At 32.5% G+C, this 25,223-nt stretch overlaps 1 protein-coding gene across 1 annotated transcript in view; it reads right to left on the bottom strand.

Annotated features, from left to right (window-relative positions):
• Window positions 1-25,223, bottom strand: part of LOC121844168 (unconventional myosin-XV-like) — a gene marked incomplete at its 5' end in the record, with an annotated part of 77,232 nt that overhangs the window by 34,778 nt on the left and 17,231 nt on the right. The window contains 6 exons of the mRNA XM_042314086.1: window positions 16,453-16,547; window positions 16,703-16,812; window positions 16,979-17,076; window positions 17,897-17,990; window positions 20,302-20,374; window positions 20,605-20,795. Coding sequence (XP_042170020.1) covers window positions 16,453-16,547; window positions 16,703-16,812; window positions 16,979-17,076; window positions 17,897-17,990; window positions 20,302-20,374; window positions 20,605-20,795 — 661 coding nt within the window. The remainder of the gene's footprint in view (window positions 1-16,452; window positions 16,548-16,702; window positions 16,813-16,978; window positions 17,077-17,896; window positions 17,991-20,301; window positions 20,375-20,604; window positions 20,796-25,223) is intronic.

Raw genomic sequence — 25,223 nt, 5'->3', positions numbered from 1 at the left:
TATGATGTATTATGTTATGATGTGTTATGATGTATTATGATGTGTTATGATGTATTATGTTATGATGTATTATGAAGTATTATTATGTGTTATGATGTGTTATGTTATGATGTGTTATGATGTATTATGATGTATTATGATGTATTATGATGTATTATGTTATGATGTGTTATGTTATGATGTATTATGATGTGTTATGTTATGATGTGTTATGATGTATTATGATGTACTATGTTATGATGTGTTATGATGTATTATGATGTGTTATGATGTATTATGTTATGATGTGTTATGATGTGTTATGTTATGATGTATTATGATGTATTATGATGTATTATGTTATGATGTGTTATGATGTAGTATGATGTATTATGATGTGTTATGTTATGATGTGTTATGATGTGTTATGATGTGTTATGATGTATTATGATGTGTTATGTTATGATGTGTTATGGTGTGTTATGATGTATTATGGTGTATTATGATGTGTTATGTTATGATGTATTATGATGTATTATGATGTATTATGTTATGATGTGTTACGATGTGTATTATGATGTATTATGATGTATTATGTTATGATGTGTTATGATGTGTTATGATGTATTATGATGTATTATGTTATGATGTATTATGATGTGTTATGATGTATTATGATGTATTATGTTATGATGTGGTATGATGTGTTATGTTATGATGTATTATGATGTATTATGTTATGATGTGTTATGTTATGACGTATTATGATGTTTTATGATGTATTATGATGTATTATGATGTATTATGTTATGATGTGTTATGATGTATTATGATGTGATGTGTTATGATATGTTATGATGTATTATGATGTGTTGTGTTATGATATGTTATGATGTATTATGATGTGTTATGATGATGTATTATGATGTGTTATGATGTGTTATGATGTATTATGTTATGATGTATTATATTATGATGTGTTATGATGTATTATGTTATGATGTGTTATGATGTGTTATGATGTGTTATGTTATGATGTGTTATGTTATGATGTGTTATGTTGTATTATGTTATGATGTGTTATGATGTGTTATGTTATGATGTGTTATGATGTGTTATGATGTATTATGTTATGATGTGTTATGATGTGATATGTTATGATGTGTTATGTTATGATGTGTTATGTTATGATGTGTTATGTTATGATGTGTTATGATGTGTTATGATGTATTATGTTATGATGTATTATGTTATGATGTATTATGTTATGATGTGTTATGATGTATTATGTTATGATGTGTTATGTTATGATGTGTTATGATGTATTATGATGTATTATGTTAGGATGTATTATGTTATGATGTGTTAGGATGTATTATGATGTATTATTTTATGATGTGTTATGATGTATTATGATGTGTTATGATGTGTGAGGATGTATTATGTTATGATGTTTATGATGTATTATGTTATGATGTGTTATGATGTATTATGATGTGTTATGATGTGTTATGTTATGATGTGTTATGATGTATTATCATGTGTTATGATGTGTTATGATGTGTTATGTTATGATGTGTTATGATGTATTATGTTATGATGTGTTATGATGTGTTATGATGTATTATGATGTCTTATGTTATGATGTATTATGTTATGACGTGTTATGTTATGATGTGTTATGATGTATTATGTTATGATGTATTATGTTATGATGTATTATGTTATGATGTGTTATGTTATGATGTGTTATGATGTGTTATGATGTATTATATTATGATGTGTTATGTTATGATGTATTATGTTATGATGTGTTCTGATGTGTTATGATGTGTTATGTTATGATGTGTTATGATGTGTTTGTTATGATGTGTTATGATGTGTTATGATGTGTTATGTTACGATGTGTTATGATGTATTATGATGTATTATGTTATGATGTATTATGATGTATTATGTTATGATGTGTTATGATGTATTATGATGTATTATGTTATGATGTATTATGCTGTATTATGATGTGTTATGATGTATTATGTTATGATGTGTTATGATGTGTTATGATGTATTATGTTATGATGTGTTATGATGTGTTACGATGTGTTATGATGTGTTATGTTATGATGTATTATGATGTATTATGATGTCTTATGTTATGATGTATTATGATGTATTATGATGTCTTATGTTATGATGTGTTATGATGTATTATGATGTGTTATGATGTATTATGTTATGATGTGTTATGATGTGTTATGATGTGTTATGATGTATTATGTTATGATGTGTTATGATGTGTTATGTTACGATGTATTATGTTATGATGTATTATGTTATGATGTATTATGTTATGATGTGTTATGATGTATTATGATGTATTATGTTATGATGTGTTATGATGTATTATGATGTATTATGTTATGATGTATTATGCTGTATTATGATGTGTTATGATGTATTATGTTATGATGTGTTATGATGTGTTATGATGTGTTATGATGTATTATGTTATGATGTGTTATGATGTGTTATGTTACGATGTATTATGTTATGATGTATTATGTTATGATGTATTATGTTATGATGTGTTATGATGTATTATGTTATGATGTGTTATGATGTGTTATGTTATGATGTGTTATGATGTATTATGTTATGATGTGTTATGATGTGTTATGATGTGTTATGATGTGTTATGTTATGATGTGTTATGATGTATTATGATGTATTATGTTATGATGTGTTATGATGTATTATGATGTATTATGTTATGATGTATTATGCTGTATTATGATGTGTTATGATGTATTATGTTATGATGTGTTATGATGTGTTATGATGTATTATGTTATGATGTGTTATGTCACGATGTATTATGTTATGATGTATTATGTTATGATGTATTATGTTATGATGTGTTATGATGTATTATGTTATGATGTGTTATGATGTGTTATGTTATGGATGTGTTATGATGTATTATGTTATGATGTGTTATGATGTATTATGTTATGATGTATTATGTTATGATGTATTATGTTATGATGTGTTATGATGTATTATGATGTATTATGTTATGATGTGTTATGATGTATTGTGTTATGATGTGTTATGTTATGATGTGTTATGCTGTGTTATGATGTATTATGTTATGATGTGCTTATGATGTATTATGATGTATTATGATGTATTATGATGTGTTATGATGTGTTATGATGTGTTATGATGTGTTATGATGTGTTGTGTTATGATGTATTATGATGTGTTATGATGTATTATGTTATGATGTGTATGATGTGTTATGATGTGTTATGATGTATTATGTTATGATGTGTTATGATGTATTATGATGTATTATGATTATGATGTTTATGATGTGTTATGATGTATTATGTTATGATGTATTATGTTATGATGTGTTATGTTATGATGTGGTATGATGTGTTATGTTATGATGTGTAATGTAATGATGTGTTATGTTATGATGTGTATGTTATGATGTGTTATGATGTATTATGTTATGTTATGATGTGTTATGTTATGATGTATTATGTTATGATGTATTATGTTATGATGCGGTATGTTATGATGCGTTATGTTATGATGTGTTATGATGTGTTATGATGTATTATGTTATGATGTATTATGATGTGTTATGTTATGATGTGTTATGATGTGTTATGTTATGCTGTATTATGCTATGATGTGTTATGTTATGATATGTTGTGTTATGATGTGTTATGTTATGATGCGTTATGATGTATTATGTTATGATGTGTTATGTTATGATGTGTTATGTTATGATGTGTTATGATGTATTATGTTATGATGTATTATGTTATGATGTATTATGTTATGATGTGTTATGTTATGATGTGTTATGTTATGATGTATTATGTTATGATGTATTATGTTATGATGTATTATGTTATGATGTGTTATGTTATGATGTGTTATGATGTATTGTGTTATGATGTGTTATGATGTATTATGTTATGATGTGTTATGATGTATTATGTTATGATGTGTTATGTTATGATGTGTTATGATGTGTTACGATGTGTTTATGATGTATTATGATGTGTTATGTTATGATGTGTTATGATGTATTCTGTTATGATGTGTTATGATTATATGTTATGATGTGTTGTGTTATGTTATAATGTGTTATGATATGTGTTATGTTATGATGTGTTATGATGTGTTATGATGTGTTATGTTATGTCATGTTATGTGTTATGATGTGTTATGTTATGATGTGTTATGATGTGTTATGATGTTATGATGTGTTATGATGTGTTATGATGTGTTATGCTATGATGTATTATGTTATGATATGTTATGTTATATGTTATGATGTGTTGTGTTATATGTTATGATGTGTTATGTTATGATATGTTATGTTATATGATGTGTTATGATTATATGTTATGATGTGTTATGTTATGTTATGCTGTGTTACGCTATATGTTATGTTGTGTTATGCTATATGTTATGATGTGTTATGTTATGATGTGTTTGTGTTGTGTTATGTTACATTTATGATGTATTATGTATATGTTATGATGTGTTATATTATATGTTATGATGTGTTATGTTATATGTTATGATGTGGTATGTTATGATGTGTTTGTGTTATGTTATGATGTGTTATGTTATGTTATGATGTGTTATGATGTGTTATGTTATATGTTATGATGTGTTATGTTATATGTTATGATATGTTATGGTGTGTTATGTTATGATGTGTTGTGTTATATGTTATGATGTATTATACTACATGTTATGATGTGTGTTGATGTTATATTATGATGTGTTGTGTTATATGTTATGATGTGTTATGATATGTTATGATGTGTTATGCTATATGTTATGATGTGTTGTGTTATGTTATATGTTATGATGTGTTATGCTATATGTTATGATGTGTTATGTTATATGTTATGATGTGTTATGTTATATGTTATGATGTGTTATGTTATGATTGTGTTGTGTTGTGTTATGTTATATGTTATGATGTGTTATGCTATATGTTATGATGTGTTATGTTATATGTTATGTTGTGTTATGTTATATGTTATGATGTGTTATGTTATGATGTGTGTTGTGTTATGTTATATGTTATGATGTGTGTTGTGTTATGTTATGATGTGTTATGTTATATATTATGATGTGTTATGTTATATGTTATGATGTGTTATGTTATATGTTATGATGTGTTATGTTATGATGTGTGTTGTGTTATGTTATATGATGATGTGTTGTGTTATGTTATGATGTGTTATGATGTGTTATGTTATATGTTATGATGTGTTATGTTATATGCTATGATGTGTTATGTTATATATTATGATATGTTATGATGTGTTATGTTATGATGTGTTGTGTTATATGTTATGATGTGTTATATGTTATGATGTGTTGTGTTATATGTTATGATGTGTTATGATTACATGTTATGATGTGTGTTATGTTATATTATGATGTGTTGATGTTATATGTTATGATGTGTTATGTTATGATGTTATGTTGTGTTATGTTATATGTTATGATGTGTTATGATGTATTATGATGTATTATGATGTGTTATGATGTATTATGCTATGATGTATTATGTTATGATGTGTTATGATGTGTTATGTTATGATGTATTATGGTATGATGTGTTATGTTATGATGTATTATGTTATGATGTGTTATGTTATGATGTGTTATGATGTATTATGTTATGATGTATTATGTTATGATGTGTTATGATGTGTTATGTTATGATGTGTTATGATGTGTTATGATGTGTTATGATGTATTATGATGTATTATGTTATGATGTGTTATGATGTATTATGATGTGTTATGTTATGATGTGTTATGATGTATTATGATGTGTTATGATGTGTTATGTTATGATGTGTTATGATGTATTATGATGTGTTATGTTATGATGTGTTATGATGTATTATGATGTGTTATGTTATGATGTGTTATGATGTGTTATGATGTATTATGATGTATTATGTTATGATGTATTATGATGTATTATGATGTGTTATGATGTATTATGTTATGATGTATTATGAAGTATTATTATGTGTTATGATGTGTTATGTTATGATGTGTTATGATGTATTATGATGTATTATGTTATGTGTTATGATGTGTTCTGATGTATTATGATGTATTATGATGTATTATGATGTATTATGTTATGATGTGTTATGTTATGATGTATTATGATGTGTTATGTTGTGATGTATTATGATGTATTATGATGTATTATGTTATGATGTATTATGATGTAGTATGATGTGTTATGTTGTATTATGTTATGATGTGTTATGATGTGTTATGTTATGATGTATTATGATGTATTATGATGTATTATGTTATGATGTATTATGATGTATTATGATGTATTATGATGTATTATGTTATGATGTGTTATGTTATGATGTGTTATGATGTATTATGATGTATTATGTTATGATGTATTATGATGTGTTATGATGTATTATGATGTATTATGTTATGATGTGTTATGTTATGATGTATTATGATGTTTTATGATGTATTATGTTATGATGTGTTACGATGTATTATGATGTATTATGTTATGATGTGTTATGATGTGTTATGATGTATTATGATGTATTATGTTATGATGTATTATGATGTGTTATGATGTATTATGATGTATTATGTTATGATGTGTTATGATGTGTTATGTTATGATGTATTATGATGTATTATGTTATGATGTGTTATGATGTGTTATGTTATGATGTATTATGATGTTTTATGGTGTATTATGTTATGATGTATTATGATGTATTATGATGTATTATGTTATGATGTGTTATGATGTATTATGATGTGATGTGTTATGATATGTTATGATGTATTATGATGTGTTGTGTTATGATATGTTATGATGTATTATGATGTGTTATGTTATGATGTATTATGATGTGTTATGATGTATTATGATGTGTTATGATGTATTATGTTATGATGTGTTATGATGTATTATGTTATGATGTGTTATGATGTGTTATGATGTATTATGTTATGATGTGTTATGTTATGATGTGTTATGTTGTATTATGTTATGATGTGTTATGATGTGTTATATTATGATGTGTTATAATGTGTTGTGATGTATTATGTTATGATGTGTTATGATGTGATATGTTATGATGTGTTATGTTATGATGTGTTATGTTATGATGTGTTATGTTATGATGTGTTATGATGGGTTATGATGTATTATGTTATGATGTATTATGTTATGATGTATTATGTTATGATGTGTTATGATGTATTATGTTATGATGTGTTATGTTATGATGTGTTATGATGTATTATGATGTATTATGTTAGGATGTATTATGATGTGTTATGATGTGTTAGGATGTATTATGTTATGATGTGTTATGATGTATTATGATGTATTATGTTAGGATGTATTATGATGTGTTATGATGTGTTATGTTATGATGTGTTATGATGTATTATGTTATGATGTGTTATGATGTGTTATGATGTATTATGATGTGTTATGTTATGATGTGTTATGATGTATTATGATGTGTTATGATGTGTTATGATGTGTTATGTTATGATGTGTTATGATGTATTATGTTATGATGTGTTATGATGTGTTATGATGTATTATGATGTCTTATGTTATGATGTATTATGTTATGATGTGTTCTGATGTGTTATGATGTCTTATGTTATGATGTATTATGTTATGATGTGTTATGATGTGTTACGATGTGTTATGATGTGTTATGCTATGATGTATTATGTTATGATGTGTTATGATGTGTTACGATGTGTTATGATGTGTTATGCTATGATGTATTATGTTATGATGTGTTCTGATGTGTTATGATGTGTTATGTTATGATGTGTTATGATGTGTTTGTTATGATGTGTTATGATGTGTTATGATGTATTATGATGTGTTATGTTACGATGTGTTATGATGTATTATGTTATGATGTATTATGTTATGATGTGTTATGATGTATTATGTTATGATGTGTTATGATGTGTTATGATGTGTTATGTTATGATGTATTATGATGTATTATGATGTCTTATGTTGTGATGTATTATGATGTATTATGATGTCTTATGTTATGATGTATTATGTTATGTGTTATGATGTCTTATGTTATGATGTATTATGTTATGTGTTATGATGTGTTACGATGTGTTATGATGTGTTATGTTATGATGTATTATGATGTATTATGATGTCTTATGTTATGATGTATTATGTTATGATGTGTTATGATGTGTTATGATGTGTTATGATGTGTTATGTTATGATGTGTTATGATGTGTTATGATGTATTATGTTATGATGTATTATGTTATGATGTGTTATGATGTGTTATGATGTGTTATGTTATGATGTATTATGTTATGATGTGTTATGTTATGATGTATTATGTTATGATGTGTTATGATGTGTTATGATGTGTTATGTTATGATGTGTTATGATGTATTATGATGTATTATGTTATGATGTGTTATGTTATGATGTATTATGTTATGATGTGTTATGTTATGATGTGTTATGATGTATTATGTTATGATGTGTTATGTCACGATGTATTATGTTATGATGTATTATGTTATGATGTATTATGTTATGATGTGTTATGATGTATTATGTTATGATGTGTTATGATGTGTTATGTTATGATGTGTTATGATGTATTATGTTATGATGTGTTATGATGTGTTATGTTACGATGTATTATGTTATGATGTATTATGTTATGATGTATTATGTTATGATGTGTTATGATGTATTATGTTATGATGTGTTATGATGTGTTATGTTATGATGTGTTATGATGTATTATGTTATGATGTGTTATGATGTATTATGTTATGATGTATTATGATGTATTATGTTATGATGTGTTATGTTATGATGTGTTATGATGTAGTATGATGTATTATGTTATGATGTGTTATGATGTGTTATGATGTGTTATGATGTGTTATGATGTGTTATGATGTATTATGATGTATTATGTTATGATGTGTTATGTTATGATGTGTTATGATGTGTTATGATGTGTTATGATGTGTTATGTTGTGTTATGATGTATTATGATGATGTGTTATGTTATGATGTGTTATGTTATGATGTGTTATGATGTATTATGTTATGATGTGTTATGATGTGTTATGTTATGATGTGTTATGATGTATTATGTTATGATGTGTTATGATGTATTATGTTATGATGTGTTATGTTATGATGTGTTATGATGTATTATGATGCATTATGATGTATTATGTTATGATGTATTATGCTGTATTATGATGTGTTTTGATGTGTTATGATGTATTATGATGTATTATGTTATGATGTATTATGCTGTATTATGATGTGTTATGATGTATTATGTTATGATGTGTTATGATGTGTTATGATGTGTTATGATGTGTTATGATGTGTTATGATGTGTTATGTTATGATGTGTTATGTTATGATGTATTATGTTATGATGTGTTATGATGTATTATGTTATGATGTGTTATGATGTGTTATGTTATGATGTGTTATGATGTATTATGTTATGATGTGTTATGATGTATTATGTTATGATGTGTTATGTTATGATGTGTTATGATGTGTTATGATGTGTTATGATGTGTTATGATGTATTATGTTATGATGTGTTATGATGTGTTATGTTATGATGTATTATGTTATGATGTGTTATGTTGTGTTATGTTATATGTTATGATGTGTTATGTTATGATGTGTTATGATATGATGTATTATGTTATGATGTGTTATGATGATTATGTTATGATGTATTATGATGTGTTATGATGTGTTATGATGTATTATGATGTGTTATGTTATGATGTGTTATGATGTATTATGATGTGTTATGTTATGATGTGTTATGATGTATTATGATGTGTTATGATGTGTTATGTTATGATGTATTATGAAGTATTATGATGTGTTATGTTATGATGTGTTATGATGTATTATGTTATGATGTATTATGTTATGATGTGTTATGATGTGTTATGTTATGATGTGTTATGATGTATTATGATGTATTATGTTATGATGTGTTATGATGTATTATGATGTGTTATGATGTATTATGTTATGATGTATTATGAAGTATTATTATGTGTTATGATGTGTTATGTTATGATGTGTTATGATGTATTATGATGTATTATGATGTATTATGATGTATTATGTTATGATGTGTTATGTTATGATGTATTATGATGTGTTATGTTATGATGTGTTATGATGTATTATGATGTATTATGTTATGATGTGTTATGATGTATTATGATGTATTATGATGTATTATGTTATGATGTGTTATGATGTGTTATGATGTATTATGATGTATTATGTTATGATGTATTATGATTGTTATGATGTATTATGATGTATTATGTTATGATGTGTTATGTTATGATGTATTATGATGTTTTATGATGTATTATGTTATGATGTGTTACGATGTATTATGATGTATTATGATGTATTATGTTATGATGTGTTATGATGTGTTATGATGTATTATGATGTATTATGTTATGATGTATTATGATGTGTTATGATGTATTATGATGTATTATGTTATGATGTATTATGATGTGTTATGATGTATTATGATGTATTATGTTATGATGTGTTATGATGTGTTATGTTATGATGTATTATGATGTATTATGATGTATTATGTTATGATGTGTTATGATGTATTATGATGTGATGTGTTATGATATGTTATGATGTATTATGATGTGTTGTGTTATGATATGTTATGATGTATTATGATGTGTTATGTTATGATGTATTATGATGTGTTATGATGTATTATGATGTGTTATGATGTGTTATGATGCATTATGTTATGATGTATTATGTTATGATGTGTTATGATGTATTATGTTATGATGTGTTATGATGTGTTATGATGTATTATGTTATGATGTGTTATGTTATGATGTGTTATGTTGTATTATGTTATGATGTGTTATGATGTGTTATATTATGATGTGTTATAATGTGTTGTGATGTATTATGTTATGATGTGTTATGATGTGATATGTTATGATGTATATGTTATGATGTGTTATGTTATGATGTGTTATGTTATGTGTTATGATGTGTTATGATGTATTATGTTATGATGTATTATGTTATGATGTATTATGCTATGATGTGTTATGATGTATTATGTTATGATGTGTTATGTTATGATGTGTTATGATGTATTATGATGTATTATGTTAGGATGTATTATGATGTGTTATGATGTGTTAGGATGTATTATGATGTATTATTTTATGATGTGTTATGATGTATTATGATGTATATGTTATGATGTGTGAGGATGTATTATGTTATTATGTGTTATGATGTATTATGTTATGATGTGTTATGATGTATTATGATGTGTTATGATGTGTTATGATGTGTTATGATGTGTTATGTTATGATGTGTTATGATGTATTATGATGTGTTATGATGTGTTATGATGTGTTATGTTATGATGTGTTATGATGTATTATGTTATGATGTGTTATGATGTGTTATGATGTATTATGATGTCTTATGTTATGATGTATTATGTTATGATGTGTTATGATGTATTATGATGTATTATGTTATGATGTATTATGTTATGATGTGTTATGATGTGTTACGATGTGTTATGATGTGTTATGCTATGATGTATTATGTTATGATGTGTTATGATGTGTTACGATGTGTTATGATGTGTTATGCTATGATGTATTATGTTATGATGTGTTCTGATGTGTTATGATGTGTTATGTTATGATGTGTTATGATGTGTTTGTTATGATGTGTTATGATGTGTTATGATGTATTATGATGTGTTATGTTACGATGTGTTATGATGTATTATGTTATGATGTATTATGTTATGATGTGTTATGATGTATTATGTTATGATGTGTTATGATGTGTTATGATGTGTTATGATGTGTTATGTTATGATGTATTATGATGTATTATGATGTCTTATGTTGTGATGTATTATGATGTATTATGATGTCTTATGTTATGATGTATTATGTTATGATGTGTTATGATGTGTTACGATGTGTTATGATGTGTTATGTTATGATGTATTATGATGTATTATGATGTCTTATGTTGTGATGTATTATGATGTATTATGATGTCTTATGTTATGATGTATTATGTTATGTGTTATGATGTGTTACGATGTGTTATGATGTGTTATGTTATGATGTATTATGATGTATTATGATGTCTTATGTTATGATGTATTATGTTATGATGTGTTCTGATGTGTTATGATGTGTTATGTTATGATGTGTTATGATGTGTTTGTTATGATGTGTTATGATGTGTTATGATGTGTTATGTTACGATGTGTTATGATGTATTATGATGTATTATGTTATGATGTATTATGTTATGATGTGTTATGATGTATTATGTTATGATGTGTTATGATGTGTTATGATGTGTTATGATGTGTTATGATGTGTTATGTTATGATGTGTTATGATGTATTATGATGTATTATGTTATGATGTGTTATGATGTGTTATGATGTATTATGTTATGATGTATTATGTTATGATGTGTTATGATGTATTATGTTATGATGTGTTATGATGTGTTATGTTATGATGTGTTATGATGTATTATGTTATGATGTGTTATGATGTGTTATGTTACGATGTATTATGTTATGATGTATTATGTTATGATGTATTATGTTATGATGTGTTATGATGTATTATGTTATGATGTGTTATGATGTGTTATGTTATGATGTGTTATGATGTATTATGTTATGATGTGTTATGATGTGTTATGATGTGTTATGATGTGTTATGTTATGATGTGTTATGATGTATTATGATGTATTATGTTATGATGTGTTATGATGCATTATGATGTATTATGTTATGATGTATTATGCTGTATTATGATGTATTATGATGTATTATGTTATGATGTGTTATGATGTGTTATGATGTGTTATGTTGTGTTATGATGTGTTATGATGTGTTATGTTACGATGTATTATGTTATGATGTATTATGTTATGATGTATTATGTTATGATGTGTTATGATGTATTATGTTATGATGTGTTATGATGTGTTATGTTATGATGTGTTATGATGTATTATGTTATGATGTGTTATGATGTATTATGTTATGATGTGTTATGATGTGTTATGATGTGTTATGATGTATTATGTTATGATGTGTTATGATGTATTATGTTATGATGTGTTATGTTATGATGTGTTATGTTGTGTTATGATGTATTATGTTATGATGTGTTATGATGTATTATGATGTATTATGTTATGATGTATTATGATGTGTTATGATGTATTATGATGTGTTATGATGTGTTATGATGTGTTATGTTATGTATTATGATGTGTTATGATGTATTATGTTATGATGTGTTATGATGTGTTATGATGTGTTATGATGTATTATGTTACGATGTGTTATGATGTATTATGATGTATTATGTTATGATGTATTATGATGTGTTATGATGTATTATGTTATGATGTATTATGTTATGATGTGTTATGTTATGATGTGGTATGATGTGTTATGTTATGATGTGTTATGTTATGATGCGGTATGTTATGATGTGTTATGATGTGTTATGTTATGATGTATTATGATGCGTTATGTTATGATGTGTTATGATGTGTTATGATGTGTTATATTATGATTTGTTATGATGTATTATGTTATGATGTGTTATGATGTGTTATGTTATGATGTATTATGCTATGATGTGTTATGTTATGATATGTTGTGTTATGATGTGTTATGTTATGATGCGTTATGATGTATTATGTTATGATGTGTTATGTTATGATGTGTTATGTTATGATGTGTTATGATGTATTATGTTATGATGTATTATGTTATGATGTGTTATGTTATGATGTATTATGTTATGATGTATTATGTTATGATGTATTATGTTATGATGTGTTATGTTATGATGTGTTATGTTATGATGTGTTATGATGTATTATGTTATGATGTATTATGTTATGATGTGTTATGATGTGTTATGATGTATTATGTTATGATGTGTTATGTTATGATGTGTTATGATGTGTTACGATGTGTTATGATGTATTATGATGTGTTATGTTATGATGTGTTATGATGTATTCTGTTATGATGTGTTATGTTATATGTTATGTTGTGTTATGTTATATGTTATGATGTGTTATGTTATATGTGTTATGTTATGATGTGTTATGATGTGTTATGATGTGTTATGTTATGTCATGTTACGATGTGTTATGATGTGTTATGTTATGATGTGTTATGATGTGGTATGATGTGTTATGATGTGTTATGATGTGTTATGCTATGATGTGTTATGTTATGATATGTTATGTTATATGTTATGATGTGTTGTGTTATATGTTATGATGTGTTATGTTATGATATGTTATGTTATATGTTATGTTGTGTTATGTTATATGTTATGATGTGTTATGTTATGTTATGCTGTGTTACGCTATATGTTATGTTGTGTTATGCTATATGTTATGATGTGTTATGTTATGATGTGTGTTGTGTTGTGTTATGTTATATGTTATGATGTGTTATGCTATATGTTATGATGTGTTATGTTATATGTTATGCTGTGTTATGTTATATGTTATGATGTGGTATGTTATGATGTGTGTTGTGTTATGTTATGATGATGTTGTGTTATGTTATGATGTGTTATGATGTGTTATGTTATATGTTATGATGTGTTATGTTATATGTTATGATATGTTATGGTGTGTTATGTTATGATGTGTTGTGTTATATGTTATGATGTGTTATACTACATGTTATGATGTGTGTTGTGTTATATTATGATGTGTTGTGTTATATGTTATGATGTGTTGTGTTATATGTTATGATGTGTTATGCTATATGTTATGATGTGTTGTGTTATGTTATATGTTATGATGTGTTATGCTATATGTTATGATGTGTTATGTTATATGTTATGTTGTTTTATGTTATATGTTATGATGTGTTATGCTATATGTTATGTTGTGTTATGCTATATGTTATGATGTGTTATGCTATATGTTATGATGTGTTATGTTATATGTTATGTTGTGTTATGTTATATGTTATGATGTGTTATGTTATATGTTATGATGTGTTATGTTATATGTTATGATGTGTTATGTTATATGTTATGTTGTGTTATGTTATATGTTATGATGTGTTATGTTATGATGTGTGTTGTGTTATGTTATATGTTATGATGTGTTATGTTATGATGTGTGTTGTGTTATGTTATATGTTATGATGTGTTGTGTTATGTTATGATGTGTTATGATGTGTTATGTTATATGTTATGATGTGTTATGTTATATGCTATGATGTTTATGTTATATGTTATGATATGTTATGATGTGTTATGTTATGATGTGTTGTGTTATATGTTATGATGTTTATATGTTATGATGTGTTGTGTTATATGTTATGATGTGTTATATTACATGTTATGATGTGTGTTGTGTTATATTATGATGTGTTGTGTTATATGTTATGATGTGTTATGTTATATGTTATGTTGTGTTATGTTATATGTTATGATGTGTTATGTTATGTGTTATGATGTGTTATGTTATATGTTATGATGTGTTATGTTATATGTTATGATGTGTTATATTATATGTTATGATGTGTTATGCTATATGTTATGATGTGTTATGCTATATGTTATGATGTGTTATATTATATGTTATGATGTGTTATGTTATGATGTGTTATGTTATATGTTATGATGTGTTATGTTTATATGTTATGATGTGTTATGTTATATGTTATGATGTGTTAGGCTATATGTTATGATGTGTTATATTATATGTTATGATGTGTTATATTATATGTTATGATGTGTTATGCTATATGTTATGATGTGTTATATTATATGTTATGATGTGTTATGCTATATGTTATGATGTGTGTTGTGTTATGTTATGATGTGTGTTGTGTTATGTTATGATGTGTTATGTTATATGTTATGATGTGTTATGTTATATGTTATGATGTGTTGTGTTATATGTTATGATGTGTTATGCTATATGTTATGATGTGTGTTGTGTTATGTTATGATGTGTTATGTTATATGTTATGATGTGTTGTGTTTGCTCCAGGGCCCTATGGCAGAAGAAGGAACCTGGGGTCTGAATCCAGCAGCCCTCCGGTTGTATGAAATACGGTAGGATGGTAGGATATGATACCTGTGTAGTTTAGTAACTTAATCCCCCGCTGCAGTCTGCTCCATTCATACTGCCCCCCCCACACACACACACCCACACCCACCCACCCCCCCCACACACATGCACACACCCACACCCACACACACACACTGTGTGTGTCTCACCGTGCTGCCGTCTGATAACACAGGGTTGAAGAGGCTGTCCAGGTAGCGATCCACCCCTCTCTCAGTCTGACCATGGCTGAACACATCAGACTCCACTGGAGAGGAGACACTGTTAATATCACTATACTGGTGTGTGTGTGTGTGTGCTGTGTGCTTGTGTGTGTGTGTGTTTGTGTGTGTGTTGTGTGTCTGTGTGCTGTGTGCTGTGTGCGTGTGTCTGTGTGCTGTGTGTGTGTGTGTGTGTGTGTACCATGGCTGGAGTATCCGTCAGAGCCTGGCAGGCTGTACGCAGGTTGGGTGGCGCTGAGGAAGGGTGGGGGCAGCTCTTCATCACTGTCAAAACCACTGCCAAACAGAGTCCTGGTCACACAAACAGGCTGGGTGATTAGTGTGTTGGGCCAATCAGAGCCCACAGTTTCCCTGATGAACCAATCCTCCTGGCTGGGTGATTAGTAACATTCCCTGAGACCTGTGTTAGCTCCCCAGTGAAGGGTTTGGGTTTGGGTTTGTGTGTGTTTGGACTCACAGGCTGGCGTTGGTTCGAACCCTATTAGGATCCTCAGCTGAGATGATGAAGTAACTCTTCTGTTTGGGGAAGTCGGACGGCAGCTCCAAGTCTGAGATCTAAAACAGGATTCAGTTAGGGCCAGACCTTTTCAAAGTCTGAGATCTAAAACAGGATTCAGTTAGGGCCAGACATTTTCAAAGTCTGGGATCTAAAACAGGATTCAGTTAGGGCCGGTTAGCCTGATAACTCTCGGTTAGCCTGATAACTCTCGGTTAGCCTGATAACTCTCGGTTAGCCTGATAACTCTCGGTTAGCCTGATAACTCTCGGTTAGCCTGATAACTCTCGGTTAACCTGATAACTCTCAGTTAACCTGATAACTCTCAGTTCGCCTGATAACTCTCAGTTCGCCTGATAACTCTCAGTTCGCCTGATAACTCTCAGTTCGCCTGATAACTCTCAGTTCGCCTGATAACTCTCAGTTCGCCTGATAACTCTCAGTTCGCCTGATAACTCTCAGTTCGCCTGATAACTCTCTGTTAGCCTGATAACTCTCTGTTAGCCTGATAACTCTCTGTTAGCCTGATAACTCTCAGTTAGCCTGATAACTCTCAGTTAGCCTGATAACTCTCAGTTAGCCTGATAACTCTCAGTTAGCCTGATAACTCTCGGTTAACCTAATAACTCTCGGTTAACCTGATAACTCTCAGAAAGTCTGATAACTCTCAGTTAGCCTGATAACTCTGAATTAGACTGATAACTCCCGTTAGCCTGATAACTCCCGTTAGCCTGATAACTCCCGTTAGCCTGATAACTCTCCGTTACCCTGATAACGCTCGGTTAACCTGATAACTCTCAGTTAACCTGATAACTCTCAGTTAGCATGATAACTCTCAGTTAGCTTAATGTGTGTATGTGGTGTGTGTGATATACCCACCAGATCCATGACGTAATCATGACCGGCTAGCTCCGCCCACTGCCCATGCTCCTTCATCAGTATAGAAAACCCCCTCCACGCCTCACACACTCCCCTACAGGAACACAGACAGACAGTATAGAACACCCCCTCCACACCTCACACACTCCACTACTGGAACACAGACAGACAGTAGAGAAAATAGGATACCTGTGTAGTAGGATAGAATACCTGTGTCGTAGGATAGTAGCATAGGATACCTGTGCAGTAGGATGGCAGGATAGGATACCTGTGTAGTAGAATGGTATGATAGAATACCTGTGTCGTAGGACGGTAGGATAGGATACCTGTGTAGTGGGATGGTAGGATAGGATACCTTTGTAGTAGGATAGTAGGATAGGATACCTGTGTAGTAGAATAAGATACCTGTGTAGAAGGATGGCAGGATAGGATACCGGTGTAGTGGGATGGTAGGATAGGATACCTGTGAAGTAGGATGGTAGGATAGAATACCTGTGTAGTAGGATGGTAGGATAGGATACCTGGGTAGTAGGATGGTAGGATAGGATACCTGTGTAGTAGGATGGTAGGATAGGATACCTGTGTAGTGGGATGGTAGGATAGGATACCTGTGCAGTAGCATGGTAGGATATGATACCTGTGTAGTAGGATATGATATCTGTGTTATAGGATGGTAGGATAGTATACCTGTGTAGTAGGATAGTAGTAAAGGATACCTGTGTCGTAGGATGGTAGGATAGGATACCTGTGTAGTAGGATGGCAGGATAGGATACCTGTGTAGTAGAATGGTATGATAGGATACCTGTGTCGTAGGACGGTAGGATAGGATACCTGTGTAGTAGGATGGCAGGATAGGATACCTGTGTAGTGGGATGGTAGGATAGGATACCTTTGTAGTAGGATAGTAGGATAGGATACCTGTGTAGTAGAATAGGATACCTGTGTATTAGGATACCTGTGTAGTAGGATGGTAGGATAGGATACCTGTATAGTAGGATGGTAGGATAGGATACCTGTGTAGTAGGATGGTAGGATAGGCTACCTGTGTCGCAGGATGGTAGGATAGGATACCTGTGTAGTAGGATAGGATACCTGTGTAGTAGGATGGTAGGATAGGATACCTGTGTAGTAGAATGGTAGGAAGGATACCTGTGTAGTAGGATGGTAGGATAGGATACCTGTGTCGCAGGATGGTAGGATAGGATACCTGTGTAGTAGGATAGGATACCTGTGTAGTAGGATGGTAGGATAGGATATCTGTGTAGTAGGATGGTAGGATATGATACCCGTGTCATAGGATGGTAGGATAGGATACCTGTGTAGTAGAATGGTAGGAAGGATACCTATGTAGTAGGATGGTAGGATAGGATACCTGTGTCGCAGGATGGTAGGATAGGTTACCTGTGTAGTAGGATAGGATACCTGTGTAGTAGGATGGTAGAATAGGATACCTGTGTAGTAGGATGGTAGGATAGGATACCTGTGTCGTAGGATGGTAGGATAGGATACCTGTGTAGTAGGATGGAAGGATAGGATACCTGTGTAGTAGGATGGTAGGATAGGATACCTGTGTTGTAGGATGGTAGGATAGGATACCTGTGTAGTAGGATGGTAGGATAGGATACCTGTGTAGTAGGATGGTAGGATAGGATACCTGTGTAGTAGGATGGTAGGATAGGATACCTGTGTCGTAGGATGGTAGGATAGGATACCTGTGTAGTAGGATGGTAGGATATGATACCTGTGTAGTAGGATGGTAGGATAGGATACCTGTGTAGTAGAATAGGATACCTGTATAGTAGGATGGTAGGATAGGATACCTGTGTAGTAGGATGGTAGGATAGGATACCTGTGTCGTAGGATGGTAGGATAGGATACATGTGTAGTAGGATGGTAGGATAGGATACCTGTATAGTAGGATAGGATACCTGTGTCATAGGATGGTAGGATAGGATACCTGTGTCGTAGGATGGTAGGATAGGATACCTGTATAGTAGGATAGGATACCTGTGTAGTAGGATGGTAGGATAGGATACCTGTGTAGTAGAATGGTAGGAAGGATACCTGTGTAGTAGGATGGTAGGATAGGATACCTGTGTCGCAGGATGGTAGGATAGGATACCCGTGTAGTAGGATAGGATACCTGTGTAGTAGGATGGTAGGATAGGATACCTGTGTAGTAGGATGGTAGGATATGATACCCGTGTCATAGGATGGTAGGATAGGATACCTGTGTAGTAGGATGGTAGGATAGGATACCTGTGTCGTAGGATGGTAGGATAGGATACCTGTGTCGTAGGATGGTAGGATAGGATACCTGTGTCGTAGGATGGTAGGATAGGATACCTGTGTCGTAGGATGGTAGGATAGGATACCTGTGTAGTAGGATGGTAGGATAGGATACCTGTGTCGCAGGATGTCTCCCGCTAGATCTTCTCCGCTGGTCCAGGATTGTACGGGACACAGGAACGATTCTCCTAGAGAGAAGAGAGAGAGAGAGAGAGAGACAGACAGACAGACAGACAGACAGACAGACAGACAGACAGACAGACAGACAGACAGACAGACAGACAGACAGACAGACAGACAGACAGACAGACAGACAGAGAGAGAGGAGAGTTATGGAGATAAGCAGTTGTCCCCCTTGTGTTTCTGTGTCTGTCAGTTAGTAGACAGCTCTGTGATGTCATCAGAAAGCGCAGCTCACCGTCGAAGCAGGACACCTGCAGCACCATGTTAGCCCTCTTCCTATTGGCTGTCCACTCCAACAGAGACAGTGGATAGGTGCGTGCTGTCTCAGGGGCGGAGCCTGATAACAGCCGGGACTTCTGATTGGCCTGGATCAGCCGGTGCTGCAGCAGTGCCCGGCAACCAGCAGGGGCGTGGTCAGACACAAACCTAGGAGACAATGGTGGGCAGGTAGGACCATGTGTTCCGTAGGTGTGTGTGTGTGTTCTTACTTCAGTAGGTGTGTGTGTGTGTTCTTACTTCAGTAGGTGTGTGTGTGTGTTCTTACTTCAGTAGGTGTGTGTGTGTGTTCTTACTTCAGTAGGTGTGTGTGTGTTCTTACTTCAGTAGGTGTGTGTGTGTGTTCTTACTTCAGTAGGTGTGTGTGTGTGTTCTTACTTCAGTAGGTGTGTGTGTGTTCTTACTTCAGTGGTGTGTGTGTGTTCTTACTTCAGTAGGTGTGTGTTCCTACTTCAGTGGTGTGTGTGTGTGTCTTACTTCAGTAGGTGTGTGTGTTCTTACTTCAGTAGGTGTGTGTGTGTGTTTCTTACTTCAGTAGGTGTGTGTGTTCTTACTTCAGTAGGTGTGTGTTACTTCAGTAGGTGTGTGTGTGTTCTTACTTCAGTGGTGTGTGTCTTACTTCAGTAGGTGTGTGTTCTTACTTCAGTAGGTGTGTGTTCTTACTTCAGTAGGTGTGTGTTCTTACTTCAGTAGGTGTGTGTTCTTACTTCAGTGGTGTGTGTTCTTACTTCAGTAGGTGTGTGTGTGTGTTCTTACTTCAGTAGGTGTGTGTGTTCTTACTTCAGTGGTGTGTGTTCTTACTTCAGTAGGTGTGTGTGTGTTTCTTACTTCAGTAGGTGTGTGTGTCTTACTTCAGTAGGTGTGTGTGTTCTTACTTCAGTAGGTGTGTGTGTGTTCTTACTTCAGTAGGTGTGTGTTGTGTTCTACTTCAGTAGGTGTGTGTGTGTGTCTTACTTCAGTAGGTGTGTGTGTGTCTTACTTCAGTAGGTGTGTGTGTGTGTTCTTACTTCAGTAGGTGTGTGTGTGTTCTTACTTCAGTAGGTGTGTGTGTGTGTTTACTTACTTCAGTAGGTGTGTGTGTGTTTCTTACTTCAGTAGGTGTGTGTGTGTTCTTACTTCAGTAGGTGTGTGTGTGTGTTCTTACTTCAGTAGGTGTGTGTGTGTGTTCTTACTTCAGTAGGTGTGTGTGTGTGTGTTTCTTACTTCAGTAGGTGTGTGTGTGTGTGTTCTTACTTCAGTAGGTGTGTGTGTGTGTGTTCTTACTTCAGTAGGTGTGTGTGTGTGTTCTTACTTCAGTAGGTGTGTGTGTGGTGTGTGTTACTTCAGTAGGTGTGTGTGTGTGTGTGTTCTTCTTACTTCAGTAGGTGTGTGTGTGTGTGTGTTCTTACTTCAGTAGGTGTGTGTGTGTGTGTCTTACTTCAGTAGGTGTGTGTGTGTGTGTGTTCTTACTTCAGTAGGTGTGTGTGTGTGTTCTTACTTCAGTAGGTGTGTGTGTGTGTTCTTCAGTAGGTGTGTGTGTGTGTTCTTACTTCAGTAGGTGTGTGTGTGTGTGTTCTTACTTCAGTAGGTGTGTGTGTGTGTGTGTTCTTACTTCAGTAGGTGTGTGTGTGTGTTCTTACTTCAGTAGGTGTGTGTGTGTGTGTTTCTTACTTCAGTAGGTGTGTGTGTGTGTGTTCTTACTTCAGTAGGTGTGTGTGTGTGTGTGTTTCTTACTTCAGTAGGTGTGTGTGTGTGTGTGTTCTTACTTCAGTAGGTGTGTGTGTGTGTTCTTACTTCAGTAGGTGTGTGTGTGTGTGTTCTTACTTCAGTAGGTGTGTGTGTGTGTGTTCTTACTTAGTAGGTGTGTGTTCTTACTTCAGTAGGTGTGTGTGTGTGTGTGTTCTTCTTACTTCAGTAGGTGTGTGTTCTTACTTCAGTAGGTGTGTGTGTTCACCAGTGTGTGTCTTACTTCAGTAGGTGTGTGTGTGTGTGTTCTTACTTCAGTAGGTGTGTGTGTGTGTGTTCTTCCTTCAGTAGGTGTGTGTGTTTCTTCAGTAGGTGTGTGTGTGTGTGTGTTCTTACTTCAGTAGGTGTGTGTGTCTTCAGTAGGTGTGTGTGTGTGTTCTTACTTCAGTAGGTGTGTGTGTTCTTCAGTGGTGTGTGTTCTTACTTCAGTAGGTGTGTGTTCTTCAGTAGGTGTGTGTGTGTGTGTTCTTACTTCAGTAGGTGTGTGTGTGTGTGTGTTACTTCAGTAGTGTGGTGTGTGTGTCTTACTTCAGTAGGTGTGTGTGTGTGTTCTTACTTCAGTAGGTGTGTGTGTGTGTTCTTACTTCAGTAGGTGTGTGTGTGTGTGTGTTCTTACTTCAGTAGGTGTGTGTGTGTGTTCTTACTTCAGTAGGTGTGTGTGTTACTTCAGTAGGTGTGTGTGTGTGTTCTTACTTCAGTAGGTGTGTGTGTGTGTTCTTCAGTAGGTGTGTGTGTGTGTTCTTACTTCAGTAGGTGTGTGTGTGTGTGTGTTCTTACTTCAGTAGGTGTGTGTGTGTGTGTCTTACTTCAGTAGGTGTGTGTGTGTGTGTGTTCTTACTTCAGTAGGTGTGTGTGTGTGTTCTTACTTCAGTAGGTGTGTGTGTGTGTTTCTTACTTCAGTAGGTGTGTGTGTGTGTGTGTTCTTACTTCAGTAGGTGTGTGTGTGTGTGTTCTTACTTCAGTAGGTGTGTGTGTGTGTTCTTACTTCAGTAGGTGTGTGTGTGTGTGTGTTCTTACTTCAGTAGGTGTGTGTGTGTGCTCTTACTTCAGTAGGTGTGTGTGTGTGTTCTTACTTCAGTAGGTGTGTGTGTGTGTGTGTTCTTACTTCAGTAGGTGTGTGTGTGTGTGTTCTTACTTCAGTAGGTGTGTGTGTGTGTTCTTACTTCAGTAGGTGTGTGTGTTACTTCAGTGGTGTGTGTCTTACTTCAGTAGGTGTGTGTTCTTACTTCAGTAGGTGTGTGTTCTTACTTCAGTAGGTGTGTGTTCTGTAGGTGTTCTTACTTCAGTAGGTGTGTGTGTGTGTTCTTACTTCAGTAGGTGTGTGTGTTCTTACTTCAGTAGGTGTGTGTTCTTACTTCAGTAGGTGTGTGTGTGTGTTCTTACTTCAGTAGGTGTGTGTGTGTGTTCTTACTTCAGTAGGTGTGTGTGTGTGTTCTTACTTCAGTAGGTGTGTGTGTGTGTTCTTACTTCAGTAGGTGTGTGTGTGTGTTCTTCAGTAGGTGTGTGTGTGTGTGTGTTCTTACTTCAGTAGGTGTGTGTGTGTGTGTTCTTACTTCAGTAGGTGTGTGTGTGTGTGTGTTCTTACTTCAGTAGGTGTGTGTGTGTGTGTGTTCTTACTTCAGTAGGTGTGTGTGTGTGTTCTTACTTCAGTAGGTGTGTGTGTGTGTTCTTACTTCAGTAGGTGTGTGTGTGTGTTCTTACTTCAGTAGGTGTGTGTGTGTGTTCTTACTTCAGTAGGTGTGTGTGTGTTACTTCAGTAGGTGTGTGTCTTACTTCAGTAGGTGTGTGTGTGTGTGTTTCTTCTTGTGTGTGTGTGTGTTCTTACTTCAGTAGGTGTGTGTGTGTGTTCTTACTTCAGTAGGTGTGTGTGTGTGTGTTCTTACTTCAGTAGGTGTGTGTGTGTGTTCTTACTTCAGTAGGTGTGTGTGTGTGTTCTTCAGTAGGTGTGTGTGTGTGTGTGTTCTTACTTCAGTAGGTGTGTGTGTGTGTGTGTTCTTACTTCAGTAGGTGTGTGTGTGTGTTCTTCTTCAGTAGGTGTGTGTGTGTGTGTGTTCTTACTTCAGTAGGTGTGTGTGTGTGTGTGTTCTTACTTCAGTAGGTGTGTGTGTGTGTTGTTCTTACTTCAGTAGGTGTGTGTGTGTGTTTTCTTACTTCAGTAGGTGTGTGTGTGTGTGTGTTCTTACTTCAGTAGGTGTGTGTGTGTGTGTGTTCTTACTTCAGTAGGTGTGTGTGTGTGTTCTTACTTCAGTAGGTGTGTGTGTGTGTGTTCTTACTTCAGTAGGTGTGTGTGTGTGTGTTCTTACTTCAGTAGGTGTGTGTTCTTACTTCAGTAGGTGTGTGTGTGTGTTCTTACTTCAGTAGGTGTGTGTGTGTGTGTGTTCTTACTTCAGTAGGTGTGTGTGTGTGTTCTTACTTCAGTAGGTGTGTGTGTGTGTTTCTTACTTCAGTAGGTGTGTGTGTGTGTGTGTTCTTACTTCAGTAGGTGTGTGTGTCTTACTTCAGTAGGTGTGTGTGTGTGTGTGTTCTTACTTCAGTAGGTGTGTGTTCTTACTTCAGTAGGTGTGTGTGTGTGTGTGTTCTTACTTCAGTAGGTGTGTGTGTGTGTTCTTACTTCAGTAGGTGTGTGTGTGTGTTAGGTGTGTGTTCTTACTTCAGTAGGTGTGTGTGTGTGTGTGTTCTTACTTCAGTAGGTGTGTGTGTGTGTGTTTCTTACTTCAGTAGGTGTGTGTGTGTCTTCTTGTGTTCTTACTTCAGTAGGTGTGTGTGTTCTTCTTCCAGTAGGTGTGTGTGTGTGTGTTTCTTACTTCAGTAGGTGGTGTGTGTGTGTGTTTCTTACTTCAGTAGGTGTGTGTG

This window comes from Oncorhynchus tshawytscha, unplaced genomic scaffold (genome assembly GCF_018296145.1).
Source record: "Oncorhynchus tshawytscha isolate Ot180627B unplaced genomic scaffold, Otsh_v2.0 Un_contig_1447_pilon_pilon, whole genome shotgun sequence".
NCBI classification, from domain to species: Eukaryota; Metazoa; Chordata; class Actinopteri; order Salmoniformes; family Salmonidae; genus Oncorhynchus; species Oncorhynchus tshawytscha.
This window is presented reverse-complemented; position numbering and strand designations above follow the sequence as displayed.